We start from the raw sequence: 16,639 nt of genomic DNA on the forward strand, positions 1-16,639 counted from the left end.
AAAACCAAGGGGTCTATGAAATACCCTGCAAAGTCTGCCCAGCCACGTACATTGGACAAACAAACAGACGAATAAATGCACGTATTGCAGAACACAAGAATGCCGTCAAAAAAGAAGAAAAAACTTCCTCTCTTTTCCAACACATGAAAGAAACAGGACACGAAATTAATTTTGCAGATTCCAAATTGCTCTTTAACATGGAACATCACCACAAGAGAATAATCATGGAAGCCATCGAGATAGAGAAACACCCTCACAACATGAACAAGCGTGACGACACATCCCGCTTGCCAGACATCTGGAAATTAGCCCTCCCCACAAAAACTGACACCAGATCCAGAGGCACACAGAACGCCATCACCAATCAACCACACCAGACCCAAACCCAGACCCTCTCCACAGATAAATTACAGACACCATCCAGTAGCCAAACCATGGTGGCACCTCCGGATGCTGCACCCCCCTGCAATCCCTACACAGATCTGGCTGGCACAGGCCACAAAACCACAGCTCGCCCCTATACACGAAGCCAAGCCAGAGCACAACTAAGTGCAGTACAGCCATCTTCTCAGAAAAACTCTTCACAAAGTTCAAGAGGTCAAGACACAAAGGCTTTAGCAACTAATCCACACCTAATGACCCACCTAAGTGGTACTCAGGATGCAACTCAAGAAATCACTCAAGATATCCCTCAAGTAATTAAGGAACAAAAGAAGAAAAGGCACACTAGCCTGGGAACTTCCTCTCTGCCCAGAACATTGGAGGCCACACCTCCTCAACAGTATTTATAGGAACTCAAACACTGAGATCCTGCTCTGTTCCAGTAACAAGAAGCCGAAAGCACCAGCCTGAAGATGACGAGTGAGACCTCGTCGAAACGTCGCCTAGACACCCCAACTTTTACACGGGAAGACACCCGAGGACACCAAAACCTGCATATATATATATATATATATATATATATAGAAGTTTATGGTTTGTAAATTTTAGATGACAATCAACTACTAATAATAGCACATTATCTATATTAATTAGCCACATGTTGCGACCATATTTGAGCAGCTCAACTGCTAAGTCAGCTCTGGCATTGAGACTAGTAGATCAAGTGACTCAAGGCCTAATTCAGGCTAAACACATCGAACTGTCTTCAGTTCTTCCTCTATCACAAGCATTCATTAACTTTGTTCTTCCCGAGGCTCTAATTAGCTTCTCTCTCCCTTGATTGCAGATGGTGATCAATTGGAAGGGAAGAACAAGGGGGACCACAACAGTATCCACATTGTGGAGAAGTCAACTAAATATTCAGGGTGTGGAGAGAACATCCATCAGAGCTCCCAGTCCACCTCCCATCAAAGAAAGAGCTTCATTTGGAGGGATAGCCTTAATTCACACAAAAGAACTCACAGTGGAGAGAAATTGTATCAGTGCTTGGAATGTGGAAAGAGCTTCACTCGGAAGGATAGTCTCACTTCCCATCACAGAATTCATACAGGGGAGAAACCCTATCCGTGCTTGGAATGTGGAAAGAGCTTCAGTCAACGTTCCCATCTAACTTCCCATCGAAAAGTTCATACGGGGGAGAAACCCTATCAGTGCTTCGAATGTGGAAAGAGCTTCCAGAATGGGGCCGGGCTCACGTTACATCAAAGAATTCATACAGGGGAGAAACCACACCAGTGCTTGGAATGTGGAAAAAGCTTCAGCCAGGCGATCCATCTCACTACCCATCAAAGAATTCATACAGGGGAGAAACCCTATCAGTGCTTAGAATGCGGAAAGAGCTTCACTCAAAGTTCCAATCTAACTTCCCATCAAAGAGTCCATACAGGGGAGAAATCCTATCAGTGCTTGAAATGTGGGAAGAGCTTCAGTACCAGACAGAGTCTCACTTCCCATAACAGAATTCATACAGGGGAGAAACCCTATCAGTGCTTAGAATGTGGAAAGAGCTTCAGTCACAGACAAAATCTCACTTCCCATAACAGAATTCATACAGGGGATAAACCTTTTCAATGCCATGAGTGTGGAAAGAGCTTTGGTCACCATTCCAATCTCACTTTCCATCAAAGAATTCATAAAGGGGAGAAACCATATAAGTGTTTGGAATGTGGAAACAGCTTCCGGGAGGGGTCCAAGCTCACTTCCCATCAAAGAATTCACACAGGGGAGAAACCCTTTCAATGCCATGAGTGTGGAAAGAGCTTTGGTCACAGTTCCTATCTCACTTTCCATCAAAGAATTCATAAAGGGGAGAAACCCTATCACTGCTTGGAATGTGGAAAGAGCTTCAGTCACAGACAACATCTCACTTCCCATCAAATAATTCATACAGGGGAGAAACCCTATCAGTGCTTAGAATGCGGAAAGAGCTTCAGTCGGAAGGATGGTCTCACTTTGCATCAAAGAATTCATACAGGGGAGAAACCACATCCGTGTTTGGAATGTGGAAAAAGCTTCAGCCAGGCGATCCATCTCACTGCCCATCAAAGAATTCATACCGGGGAGAAACCCTATCAGTGCTTGGAATGTGGAAAGAGCTTCAGTTGGAAGGAAAGTCTCACTTCCCATCAAAGAATTCATACAGGGGATAAACCTTTTCAGTGCCATGAGTGTGGAAAGAGCTTTCGTCACAGTTCCAGTCTCACTTTTCATCAAAGAATTCATACAGGGGAGAAACCCTATCAGTGCTTAGAATGTGGAAAGAGCTTCAGTCTCAAACAGAGTCTCACTTCCCATAACAGAATTCATACAGGGGAGAAACCCTATCAGTGCTTAGAATGCGGAAAGAGCTTCAGTCAAAGTTCCCATCTAACTTCTCATCAAAGAGTCCATACAGGGGAGAAACCCTATCAGTGCTTGGAATGTGGAAAGAGCTTCCGGGAGAGGACCAGGCTCACATCCCATCAAAGAGTCCATACAGGGGAGAAACCCTATCAGTGCTTGGAATGTGGAAAGAGCTTCCGGGAGAGGACCAAGCTCACAAAGCATAAAAGAGTTCATACAGGAGAGAAACCCTATCAGTGCTTGGAATGTGGAAAGAGCTTCAGTGAGAGGGTGCAGCTGACTTCCCATCACAGACTTCATATAGGGGAGAAACCATATCCATGCCTGGAATGTGGAAAGGGCTTCCGTTACAGGCAGAGTCTTACTTCGCATCGAAAAGTTCATACGGGGGAGAAACCCTATCAGTGCTTCGAATGTGGAAAGAGCTTTCGTCTGAGTAGTATTCTCACTTCCCATCAAAGAATTCATACAGGGGAGAAATCACATCAGTGTTTGGAATGTGGAAAAAGCTTCAGCCGGGTGATCCATCTCACTACCCATCAAAGAATTCATACAGGGGATAAACCCTTTCAATGCCATGAGTGTGGAAAGAGCTTTGGTCACCGTTCCACTCTCACTTCCCATCAAAGAATTCATACAGGGGATAAACCCTTTCAATGCCATGAGTGTGGAAAGAGCTTTCGTCAATGTTCCACTCTCACTTTCCATCAAAGAATTCATACAGGGGAGAAAACTTTTCAATGCCATAAGTGTGGAAAGAGCTTTCGTCACCGTTACACTCTCACTATCCATCAAAGAATTCATAAAGGGGAGAAACCATATCAGTGTTTGGAATGTGGAAAGCGCTTCCGGGAGCGAGCCAAGCTCACTTCCCATCAAAGAATTCATACAGGGGAGAAACCCTTTCAATGCCATGAGTGTGGAAAGAGCTTTCGTCATAGTTCCAATCTCATTTTACATCAAAGAATTCATAAAGGGGAGAAACCATATAAGTGTTTGGAATGTGGAAAGAGCTTCTGGGAGGGGGCCAAGCTCACTTCCCATCAAAGAATTCACACAGGGGAGAAACCCTTTCAATGCCATGAGTGTGGAAAGAGCTTTGGTCACAGTTCCTATCTCGTGACCCATCAAAGAACTCATACCGGTCAGAAACCATATCAGTGCTTAGAATGTGGAAAGAGCTTTAATTGGAAAAATATACTCACTTCCCATCAAAGAATTCATACAGAGGGAAAACCAAAAGAAAAACAATAACGCAAACATTATTAAACAACCTTTACAAAACATATTTGTATAGAAGAGAGAAAGGGCGGGGGAGAATAACTAAAAATACCCTTTATCACATTTGTATCATATATATCATATCATTTGTCAACACATAGAAAGGTAGGCCCCCCCAGCTCTCCCCTGGGTGCCCCCCTTTTCCTCGTCTCCCACCCTGAGTGATCGTTCCTCTGTAGCAATAATTATTCAGAATATGCTCTCCAGGATAAACCCAGCTGTATTTAGTATCCAGTATTTAGTATCCAGTAACCTTCAGGAAGATGGCACTTTTCCTACATTGTGCCCGCACAGCCCAGCCTTCAAATCTTAACCACTCAGACAGTGATCATCTAATACAGTGGTACCTCGGGTTACATATGCTTCAGGTTACATACACTTCAGGTTACAGACTCCGCTAACCCAGAAATAGTTCCTCGGGTTAAGAACTTTGCTTCAGGATGAGAACAGAAATGGTGGTCCAGCGGTGCAGCGGCAGCAGGAGGCCCCTATTAGCTAAAGTGGTGCTTCAGGTTAAGAACGGACCTCCGGAACGAATTAAGTACTTACCCCGAGGTACCACTGTAATACAGATTAGTATTTCTCCAGTTTCTAGGTCCAGTTTCTATAAAGCCTTATTAAAACTGTTCCAACAAATCTCAGTCAAGTCACAGTCCAAAATTATTGTGTCTTTTAATGTTCATCCAATCCTGCTTCCTCTTCTTTTACTAATCTTCTTTCCTAATCCACTGGGGGTGGGGAAGAAGGCATATTAAATCCCTTTCCTCATACGAGATCATAGCTTGTGTTATGAACAGTTTCAGGTGTTGCACTGCATCCCCTTTTGCTGGATGTACATTTTTCTCTGCCAATAATTCCCACACCAGCTCATCCCAATGCAGCCTTGTCTTTCTATGGAGCTCTTTCTCTCCTCTTATTCTTCCCTCACCTGCTCAACAGAACCTTCTGCCACTCCCAGCGACTCCTTTCCAACGACTCCCAGCTTATGACCCACACATTCACCTCGGTCTCTTTTTCTGGAACCCGTCTTGGTCTTCAATGCCAAGGAGCTCCATGTCTGGATGGGCTCAGTGTGACCTTGAGATAACAAAACGCAAATCATAATAAATCCAGCTGCCTCAGCAGAAAAGAACAAAACCTTCTGGAAGGAACCAGTGTTTTCCAGTATTTTCCGGTTTCTCCTCTCAGGATTTTAGCCATGACATTTTGTCCCACTGCCAGAAAAGCATCTTTAGCTCCCTAGTTTCTGTGGCAACACTTTGGCTCATGTTTCCATCACAGAATCGTAGAATGGGAGAGTCGGAAGTGTGGGGATGTTTAGGGAGGCAGGAGAAGGATATATTGTTTACTAATATCCTTCCTAACTTGCATTAGCCAGTTCTAGAACTTAGCAGATTTCCAAACATTCCCCTTTTTAAATTTGCACGGTGGTTAGCTTGTTGCAGGCTTGCTTAAGCCTCTTTAAATATAGGATTCCTGGTAAGATCCCTTCTACTCCCTCATAAAGATATGACACAATCTTATTATAGTAAATGTAAAAGTAGTTTACTCACTCATTCAGTTCACAGATGCATCCCTGAAGGCAGACTTAGGTTACAAAAGTGTCTAACTATATGAACTGTCCCATAAGGGAGTTAGTCCCAAGTGACTGCAACTGAGCTGTCACTTCTCCTAACATATAGAAGGGAGCTTGGGTGTCACCTGGTCCTGCCCCCTGCAAGCCAGGAATCTCAGGAATCTTGTCCAAGACAGATGGTCATCCAACCTCTGCTTTAAAAACTCCATGGAAGGAGAGTCCAGCACCTACCAAGGAAGTCTGTTCCACTCTGGAAGAACTCTTCCTGTCCTAAAGTATTTCCTGAGGTTTAGCTGGAATCTCCTTTCTTGTAACTTGAAGTCATTGCTACATCCTGAACACCTTGCTCCATCCTGCAGGTGACAGCCCTTTCATAACATGTATACGTTGTAGAAAGTAACAATTTCATAAAACTGCATTTGGATGATTCCGATTTCTTTTAAGCCTATGGCCTCACTTAATTGAAAAGGCCTGTGCCTGCCTACCTTTGATGGAACAGAACGTGCTGCTTTTAGGTACTGTATGTAGCAAATGTCTGTTCCAGAACCCTGAAAAGAATAAAGTGGGAGTTGTATACATGAAAAGAGAATCAGCCAGGCATGGCAATTGTGATTCATCTTGAACTGTTTTGTAGACGGATGAAAGAGGACGTTGGAAGACATTTAGTGAATAGGAATATTAGCCAAAGTCTTAATAAAGAAAGACAAAAAACTTGTTATATGTCGTCACATGATATGATGAGGGCTTATCTGAAGAGCCAAATGATTTTGGTTAGTTCAGGATGATGACATTGGGCTGCAACTATTAAGATTGCTGTGATCCTTGAAGATGATGGGTTTTTCGGAGCTAACCAACCTAACCAGAAGAGTCCGCGACCAGAAGGAGGAGGAATATCAGGAAGAATGGACTAAATTTAATGATTATTTAGTTAAATATGTCAAGTTAGATGAATTGGAATCAGCTTGCAGATACTTAATCGACTTAGGATTTTATATAAGTTAAGTGATGAATTAATAGGTGTAATTTCAAAATGAAAAGATCTAAGGATGTTAATGTTCAAGTTAAACTTTATAAGAACTGTGATTTGGAAAACCCTTAAAAGGATATACATTGAAATTCAACCAAGGGGAAGCGAGGAAGGCACTTAACAATGTTAATAAGTGTAATTTTTAATATGGTTATGATTTATGTTTGTTTGTTTTATGTGTTTGTTTATAATTTTGTGAAAACCAATAAAAAAAATGAAGTAAAAAAAAAAGATTGCTGTGATCCTTTGATTGGTGAATAGGAATGATGTGCAATTTGCCATTCCATCCAAAAAACACCTACAATAAAATATAAATTACTTATTGATCGGAGAAAGAGAGGCGGATTTGACCTACCTGACCTGGAATTATATCCTGCTGCAGCAGGTCTGACCTGCTTAAGGGAGTGGATTAAGTTAAAGGACACTGACGTGTTAGATCTGGAGGAAGTAGGAACTCAATTTGGATGGCATGCATACCTAATAGATGGAAAGGAGAGAGTCCACATGGGTTTTATAAGGAAATCATTGTATAAAATATAGATGAAATATAAAGGGATTCTAGAACCCAAAACACCTTGGTGGACCTCACCTTAGAAATCATGACTGTAAAGAAAAGAATATGAATAACAACTGGGCAACATATAAGGATTACTGGAAGAGGAAAATAATAAACTTAAATTGAAAGGATATAAGGAAGTTAAGAAATATTTGAACAACTGGCTGCAGTTCTTTCAAATTAATCAGAGATGACAAAAGAGGAAGAAAAAGGATTTGAGAAAGAAATTTCAAGATTGGATGAGTACTTACTCCAATCTAAAAGTAAACATATTTCCAAACTATATGATTTGCTCCTAGAATGGGAGGTAAAGGAGGAGCAAGTGAAGACAGTGATGGTAAAGTAGGCCCAGGATTTAGGGGAAAATATGATGAGCCAACTACTGTGAGACAGGGATATTAAATTTACGGCATGCTATAATTTAAGAGAGAATGTAACGAAAATGCAATACAGATTGTACCTGACCCTGGTTAGACTGGTAAAAATGTATAAAAACTGTAGTGATGTTTGTTGGAGATACAACAACGGGGCGGGAACCTTTCTACACATGGGGTGGGAGTGCAAAGAGATAGTGGGATTCTGGGAAAATATTTACAACATGTTGAAAAAGTGAATAAGGAGTGGGCTATCTTTAAGGAAGACATCAAAAGCTATGTGGAAAAAGTTGAACTTTTGAACAGATATATTTCCACCTGGAGACTTCCTCCTTTTCTTTTGGGTTTCTGTGTGGATAACCTCCAGTCTGGGAACCTCTTTTTGAATTTCTACATGACAGGTTTGTTTGTTTAAAAAAAAAGAAAGTGATTTATAATGAGATTGAATATAATTATTGGTAGAAACACTTTAAAACATTCAAAAAAATGAATCAGCAATACATTTTAAAACATAAGTTTTTCTTAGTGTTTACAGTTCTGTTTACAGATGGTTGGGGGGCGGGGCACAACATGCCGAAGCAGAGCCCATCTTTTTCAAGGGATCCTTAGTAAACCTGGAAATGTCTGCATGTGATCCCATCTCTACAGCTGACATAAACACCATGGAGAAGGAGGCTGGAGCCTGAAAGGCAAAAGCATTGGCCTCGAAGGGAGACCTGGGACCCCCTCTCCTTCTAAAGGGACCTTTAGGAGGAAACCAGGGCCGCCAGGGTGGATCAATCCCTGGACCTTGGAGGCGATTCCTCGGCTCATCTGGAAAGTGCCATATCATGTTCCTTTCCCCATTTGCCAGGAGCCTAAATTTCATTTGGGGTTCCTCATTCCACACCCCAAGGTTCCTCCAAGGCTTTGGGGAAGGAAACTGAGGCAGGCTGAGCAATGGCTTTGGTTGCTCCCAATGGCCCTGCAGGGGATTCAGGGTGGGGGGCCTGTCTCTTCCTCATGGCAGTTCCCAGGAAGCCTTTTCAGAAAGGCAGCAGACCCTCAGCACAGAACAGCCAAGTTCGGTTCCTCTCCAAAATGGCTTCCTCTTCTGAGAGTTCTTTCTCTTGTCTGGGCTGGACTGGGAGGACCCCAGTTCAGCCAGTTCCCCAGAGTCCCCCCACTGGGCTCCAGTGGCCCCTTGAAACCCACAGGGATCTGGAAGGGAAGCGACTTCTGTTGAACTACCACCTGAGGAGGAACAGATGTCTCAACCAGCGAAATGGGTGCAGTTTCCCAGCCTCAGTTGTGGCGCCTGTGAAATGGGTATATCACAGTGAGGCTGAATTTAGAAGTGCTTCAAGGTGAATGAGAAGCAGGGATGGGAAGGGGGGAGGCTGGGCTTTGCAAAGGGCCTGGTTTTTATTCTAAGGGTGGGGGTCTCCAGACCCAGGACCTGGAAGACCAGGCCGGCCTTGACCTCCGGGGGCAACTCGGACTCCAGGGCAGATTCTTCCAGGCGTCTCTTGGGTGGGGGCAGGAACAAAATGGTGAGGCGCTGCTTGAGGGCACTGGGCATGACTGAGCCTCTGCCCCCAGCCTCCTCCAGGAACCAGCAGCCAAGCTTGGCCACCGGAGGAAAATGACGCTCCTGGGAGGAGGAGGAAGAAGGGGGTGGACTAGATGGTCCCTGGGTGTGATTCTAGGAGCGGAAGGGCCTCAGGAGAGCCCCAAATCAGCAGCAGCAGCAGCAGCATCTGGGTCCGGACCAAGGGGACCCCTCCCACCTAGCCCAGCCTCCTGTCCTCACAGCAGCCCAACGCCCCACAGAACAGAGACGCCTGGGTAGAGTGCCTGTGGGCCTGGAGGCTCCATAAGAAGAGCCCTGCTGGATCAGGACCAGGGCCCACCTAGCCCAGCCTCCTGGCAGCAGCAGCCGACCAGGCGCCCCCCCAGGGAACTCCGCAAGCAGGAGCGGAAGAGCATCCTCCCATTCTCCTTCTCCCCCGTTCCAAGGTAGACTGGCTCTGTCCATGGAGGATCCCCTTGGGCATCGCGGGGACAAAGCAGAGCCCAAGGGGACCAGGCTCCCCCCAAGCGAAGAGGCCCACGGGGGCAGCGGCACTCTCTCCCCAGGGGCAGCACTGGGCCTTCTTCAGGACTACGCTGCCAGGAAAGCGGAGGGACTATCCCGGGCCACATTCCCCTCCTCCCCGCGCCCTCCCGGATCCTGGCCATGCCGCCCCACCTTCCCCCGCCTGGACTAGGTGACCCTCAAGGTCACTTTCTGAGTCTGGAGCGAGTTCTCCAAGTGATGAGTGTTCTGATTTATTTATTTGCATTTAACAGATTCACAGAGGGGTCGAGGGTCCTCCAGTCCAACCCTTTGCGGTGCCTAAAGTGGGGCTTGAACCCAGGACCCTCAAATCGAGAGTGTCCTGCTTTACCAGCGGAGGCTTTTGCTCCCAAGGGACCCGTGTCTCTCTCAGGTACCCTCCTAGTATTGCAACAGACTTTCATTTGGCTAGTGAGCAGGTGAAGTATTATTATTATTTTATTTATAGCCCACCCACCTGGGGGCAGGGCACTAAGCTGCTGTCTTGAGGGCCTCTGAGCCGAGAATCACAGAGAACTCTGCACATGCCCTGGACCCCCGGATTCTGGGAGGGAAGGAGGACAGCCAGCCCGGGGGCTGTGCTCAGCTTGCGAAGGGTTAAATGGAACAGAGCCGGAGTCCTAGAGAGGACAGGAAGTAGAGAGGCGGGGCGGGTCCTCCAGAGCAGAATCCCCTCCCTCCGTGCCCAGTCCCGTCTTTTCTCTCTTGTCTCCTCCCCGCGCTGCCTCGGTTTCCCTCCTGGGAAGAATCCGGTGAGTCTCCTCTCTCTTCCCCCTTGGGGTGCCCATGGGAGAAGGGGGTCCCGGGGCTGCAGGGGGAGACCCCCGAGTCTGGGAGCAGAGGGTCCTGCCCCCCCCCCCCCAGTCCTCTCTGCCAAGCCTGGGAGGGGGCGAGTTTCCAGGGGGTCTGCAGCTCTGCTCTTCCTTGGCATCCTCTTTGGGGAAGGAGGGAGGGGTCTGGGGGCGGGAGGGCATGCCCAGAATGCCCCTTCCAGTGGAGGAGCCCCTGCCAGGCCGGCCTTTCCCCCGGGCAGATCCTCCTCCAGATCAGCTCAGGTCTCCAGCCCAGAGCCTCAAGGGAAGCCTCTCTGGGCAGGGGCCACGCCTGGGGCTCCTCCGTGGAGAAAAGGGGAGAGCCAGAGGGCTGAGCTGGCTGCACTGGGCTTGCCAGGGTTCAAGGGAACGGAGCTGCCTTCCTTGAGAGGAGAGGGTGGAAAGCCGCCTGAAGGACCCCAAGATCTTGTCCTGAAGGGGGTGAGGCGATGCAGGGAGGAGAAGGAGGGGGCTCTGGGTGGCAGGTCTGCCAACCTTTCTCTCTCTGATCCCAGAGTGAGCTTTCAAGGATGTTCCCCATCCCGGAGTTTCTCTGCAGCTGCTGCTATTAGAAAACAAGCCCATAGCCTTTGGAGTCCCCAGGTCGCCCATCCCTTCCCAAAGGAGGAACCCCAGTCTTGTCTCCATTGCAGAATGCTTTATTTACGTTAAAGTTATAACTTTCACAGTGTGTAGGTAAAACTGGAACTCCCTCCCGCAGGATCCAGGGATTGGAGAGACTTTTCTAAAGGGAAATAAGACAATCTATACATGGCAAGCATGACTGTGAATAATACTCTCTTAGAAAAATGTAAGATACAGAAGGGGACATTTATTTATGTATTATCAAGAAGAATAAAGCAAGGATAAACGACACCTACTCCCCACCTTCTGGGACGAAAGAGGGATTATCAGTCATTGTGTGGCTCCTACTACTAACAGGGGACATTGGTGCTATCTCAAAATAGACTAGTTCTATCAAGCTACCCTAAGCCTTTGGGAATCTTGTCACAAGAGGAGCATAAAGCTCACCTCTGGAGTTTTTGGAGGATATACATGCCTGGTGTTCTTAAGAACACTGCAGATTTAGGACATGGGGAAGATCTATACTTTGATTGCTTCCTTGCCAGGGTGGGGGCCACATTTTGGGACTGTAGCCTTGTGAAAATGGCTCCTCTGCTTCCACATATAGATTTGGTCCCCGTGCAACTCTTGACAGAGGTGGATACGGCTACAACATCTGTCTGGCTTGTGATGAGAGAGCTCAAACTTTGTGAACAGGGCTCTCCATAGAAAGCACCTAGCATGGGGGCACCTGCATGTAATATCTACTCTGCTCTTTTCTGCCCATGCTCTGGGGTTTCAGTTTTCAGGCTTGGGGACAGGACGGTGACTGTTTTTTTTTACCAAGTTCTGTCAGTTATCTCCACTGAGTTCAATGGATCTACTCTCAGGTCACTACTGTGTAGACCATGCCAGGCTTGCAAGTGGGGTGAGGAGCATACGGAAGAAATTGGAATCACTGGAGATGTTTAGAAATGGGGCTTTTCTTGGGAAGGGGCTGCCCCATTTGTGCTTCTCTGGGGGCAGGAGAATATCTTGGGCAAGAGAATCCCTGCAGGGCCTCTGAGGGTCCCTTTGCTTCTTCCTCTCTCCCAGGACCCTGCAGCTTGTTGTGGCTTCTCGATTCCTCAGGAAGGATGAAAGAGACGGATCCTGCAAAGCTTGTAAGGATGGAAGGGGGAAGATGGACGGTTGACCTTGTCAGGTTGTCTCCTGCATCCCTTTGCGCAACCTCTGAGCGTTCCCTCCCAGGGACCTCTGAGAGATCTGGTGAGTTCCAGGGGAGTGGAGATGGGGACAAGGATGGAACCGGAGAGGTATTAGGACTTGCTAAGGGGGGCACCATTTCGGGCTCCGCCATCTGCCTGCCTGTGCCTTTGACATCTGCAGGCAAGTTGAGCTAGGAATACATCACAGCTCCCCGACCACCGCGATGTATTGGCAGCTCAAAATGTCTAAAACCTGTACCGTGATTGATGTCAGACAACTTACTGATCCTTCAGGCAGCATTAGAAGCCATGGCTCTTGAAAGTAACCTAAGCCTGCTTTGCAAATTGACCGCAGATGGGGCCTCCGTGTCTTGCCTTTTTCTTTTCTTTTTGATTAACTTTTTATTTGTTTTTAAAAACAAGGATCATAGGACTAATATACAAATATGTAGACGAAGTATCTATAACATATGGTTCACCATTAATGGTCAGTGTATGAGTTCTGGGTTCATGAATTGGTTTAAATTGAAAGAAAAAAAGGGGAACAGGCGAGAACAGAGAACATTCAACATTGCATAGCCGAATGCCTAGTCAGGAGCTCTTGCGGCCGTTGTGTTTAGATTAAGTGTGAGTTATAGTCACTTTTCCTCTTCTGTCACCAATGAAACATTACAGAGTTGGTCTACTCTTGAACATGGGAGGGAGGTTCAAAATGAAGAAAGTGATTTAGGTATAAATTAAAATTTAGACCAACCAGATTGAGATAACTGCTGGTGGGGAGTGTGCAGGTGAAGATGTTGCTGTTTGTTTCACAGACAATTTGCTGGATCTTGGCCAGAGAGCTCTGCATAAGGAAGTCAGGGAGGAGAATCGTGGGGTCATGGACCCTCTTGGTAACGCTTCCTGTTGGATCATAATATCTGTTTTGAAATTAAGCAAGTAACTTGGGTTTTGAAATTCCATACACACCTCTATGTGATGAACCTCTACTATTTGGATGGAGACCAACAGCATTTGGGATTCTAACATCCCCACTGTGAATCCTGAATGGAGGGATATCCACTGTTTTCTCTGCAATTTTTTCCCTTCTAGTCATGCCTTTTAAATCAATGACCGGGTTGTCTGAATTGGCCAGGCCTTCTTAAATGTCAGCCTCAGAGCTTTAAGGGAAATTGGAGATGGAGTGGATTCCAGGATTGAGCCAACCAAAATCTATCCCAGATAAAAACCAAGTAATATGTCAATTAATACCAGCCAACAGTGAAAACTATAGTAAGGCCTCACATCTAACTCTCTTCAGTTCCTCTTCTATCACAAGCATTCATTAACTTTGTTCTTCTTGAGGCTCTAATTAGCTTCTCTCTTCATTGCAGATGGTGATGAATTGGAAGGGAAGAACAAGGGGGACCACAACAGAATTCACATAGCAGAGAAGCCAGATAAATATACAAAGTGTGGAGAGAACATCTGCCAGAGCCCCCAGTCCACCTCACATGAAGGAAAGAGCTTTGTTCAGAAGGATAGAATCTCTTCACATGAAAGAACTAACAGCGGAGAGAAATTGTATCAGTGCAGAGAATGTGGGAAGAGCTTCAATCACCATCAGACGCTCACTTCCCATCAAATAATTCATACAGGGGAGAAACCCTATGAGTGCTTGAAGTGTGGAAAGAGCTTCAGTCGGAAGTATGGTCTCACTTCCCATCAAAGAATTCATACAGGGGAGAAACCCTTTCAATGCCTTGAGTGTGGAAAGAGCTTTCGTCACAGTGCCAGTTTTACTTCCCATCAAGGAATTCATAAAGGGGAGAAACCCTATCAATGCTTAGAATGTGGAAAGAGCTTCAGTCAAAGTTCCCATCTAACTTCCCATCAAAGAGTCCATACAGGGGAGAAACCCTATCAGTGCTTGGAATGTGGAAAAAGCTTCAGTCAGAGTTCCCATCTAACTTCCCATCAAAGAGTCCATACAGGGGAGAAACCCTATCAGTGCTTAGAATGCGGAAAGAGCTTCAGTGTAAGTTCAAATCTAACTTCCCATCAAAGAGTCCATACAGGGGAGAAACCCTATCAGTGCTTGGAATGTGGAAAGAGCTTCCGGGAGAGGGTGCAGCTCACTTCCCATCACAGAATTCATACAGGGGAGAAACCATATCAGTGTTTGGAATGTGGAAAGAGCTTCCGGGAGGGGGCCAATCTCACTTCCCATCACAGAATTCATACAGGGGAGAAACCTTTTCAATGCCATGAGTGTGGAAAGAGCTTCTGTTACAGGCAGAATCTTACTTCTCATCGAAAAGTTCATACAGGGGAGAAACCCTATCCGTGCTACGAATGTGGAAAGAGCTTTTGTCAGAGAGGCGATCTAACTTCCCACCAAAGAGTCCATACAGGGGAGAAACCCTATCAGTGCTTGGAATGTGGAAAGAGCTTCAGTGAGAGGGTGCAGCTCACTTCCCATCACAGAATTCATACAGGGGAGAAACCATATCAGTGTTTGGAATGTGGAAAGAGCTTCCGGGAGGGGGCCAAGCTCACTTCCCATCACAGAATTCATACAGGGGAGAAACCCTTTCAATGCCATGAGTGTGGAAAGAGCTTCCGTTACAGGCAGAGTCTTGCTTCGCATCGAAAAGTTCATACAGGGGAGAAACCCTATCCGTGCTACGAATGTGGAAAGAGCTTTCGTCAGAGAGGCGATCTAACTTCCCATCAAAGAGTCCATACAGGGGAGAAACCCTATCAGTGCTTCGAATGTGGAAAGAGCTTCCGGAAGGGGGCCGGGCTCACTTCCCATCAAGGAATGCATACAGGGGAGAAACCACATCAGCGTTTGGAATGTGGAAAAAGCTTCAGCCGGGCAATCCCATCTCACTACCCATCAAAGAATTCATACAGGGGATAAACCTTTTCAGTGCCATGAGTGTGGAAAGAGGTTTGGTCACTGTTCCACTCTCACTTCCCATCAAAGAATTCATACAGGGGAGAAACCCTATCAGTGCTTGGAATGTGGAAAGAGCTTCAGTCGGAAGGATCATCTCACTTCCCATCAAAGAATTCATACAGAGGGAAAACCAAAAAAGAAAAATAATAATGCAAACATTATTAAACAACCCTTACAAAACACATTTGTATAGAAAAGAGAAAGGGCAGAGGAGAATAACTAAAAATATCCTTCATCACATTTGTATCATATATATCATATCATTTGCCAACACATAGAAATGCAGGCTCCCCCAGCGCTCTCCCCTGGGTGCCCCCCTTCTCCCCATCTCCCACCCTGAGTGATCATTCCACTGTAGCAATAATTATTCAGAATTTGCACTCCAGGATAAACCCAGCTGTATTTGTTGGCTATTTACATTTTAGTAACGCTGCAGAGAGCTTGCTGGTGAGACCATGCATTAAAAAGGGACTCAAAAATAACTTAAACAAGGTTTGAATAACAAAAACAAAAACTCCTTCTACACTGAATACATCAACAACAAACCAGACCCAACCACCAACCCATCCCCCAGGGTAATGGGAGAGCTAGGTGCTGCTCCTTATATACTATACCCAATTGCTGACACAGCTTGATTAACACCACTCAGCAGCACCTTCTATGTTTCACAGCTGTAAGACTGTGTCTCATTATTTGCCTTGGCCCTGGCCATTAAAGACATACACAACTTGTGAAGCAATAATGAACCTTCACATTTTAAGGTGACCATTCAACAGTATTTAGTATCCAGTATTTAGTATCCAGTATCCTTCAGCAAGATGGCACTTTTCCTATATCCCCCCCACCCAAGCCTAGCCTTCAAATCTTAACCACTCAGACAGTGCAATATGACTCTTATAATGATCATCTAATACAGTGGTACCTCGGGTTACATACGCTTCAGGTTTCATACGCTTCAGGTTAAAGACTCCGCTAACCCAGAAATAGTACTTTGAGTTAAGAACTTTGCTTCAGGATGAGAACAGAAATCGTGCTCCGGCAGCGCGGCGGCAGCAGGAGTCCCCATTAGCTAAAGTGGTACTTCAGGTTAAGAACAGTTTCAGGTTAAGAATGGACCTCCGGAACAAATTAAGTACTTAACCCAAAGTACCACTCTAATCCAAATTAGTATTTCTCCAGTTTCTAGGTCCAGTTTCTATAAAGCCTTATTAAAACCGTTCCAACAAATCTCAGTCAAGTCACAGTCCAAAATTATTGTCCCTTTCCTCATACGAGATCATAGCTTGTGTTGTGAACAGTTTCGGGAGTTGCACTGCATCCCCTTTTGCTGGATGTACATATTTCTCTGCTAATAATTCCCACACCAGCTCATCCCAACGTAGCCTTGCCTTTCCATGGAGCTCTTTCTTTCTCCT

At 45.8% G+C, this 16,639-nt stretch overlaps 2 protein-coding genes across 2 annotated transcripts in view; both read left to right on the forward strand.

Annotated features, from left to right (window-relative positions):
• LOC114592519 (uncharacterized) overlaps positions 1-15,272 on the forward strand; it is a 42,230-nt gene extending 26,958 nt beyond the window's left edge. Inside the window, exons 4-5 of the mRNA XM_077923420.1 lie at positions 1,229-3,869; positions 13,856-15,272. Coding sequence (XP_077779546.1) covers positions 1,229-3,869; positions 13,856-15,185 — 3,971 coding nt within the window. The 3' untranslated portion in view covers positions 15,186-15,272. The remainder of the gene's footprint in view (positions 1-1,228; positions 3,870-13,855) is intronic.
• LOC114592531 (uncharacterized) overlaps positions 10,122-16,639 on the forward strand; it is a 35,483-nt gene continuing 28,965 nt past the window's right edge. Inside the window, 2 exon segments of the mRNA XM_077923121.1 lie at positions 10,122-10,448; positions 12,204-12,341. Of these exon segments, the coding sequence (XP_077779247.1) occupies positions 12,209-12,341 (133 nt within the window). The 5' untranslated portion in view covers positions 10,122-10,448; positions 12,204-12,208.

Source organism: Podarcis muralis, chromosome 2 (assembly GCF_964188315.1).
Source record: "Podarcis muralis chromosome 2, rPodMur119.hap1.1, whole genome shotgun sequence".
In the NCBI taxonomy this organism is placed as follows: Eukaryota; Metazoa; Chordata; class Lepidosauria; order Squamata; family Lacertidae; genus Podarcis; species Podarcis muralis.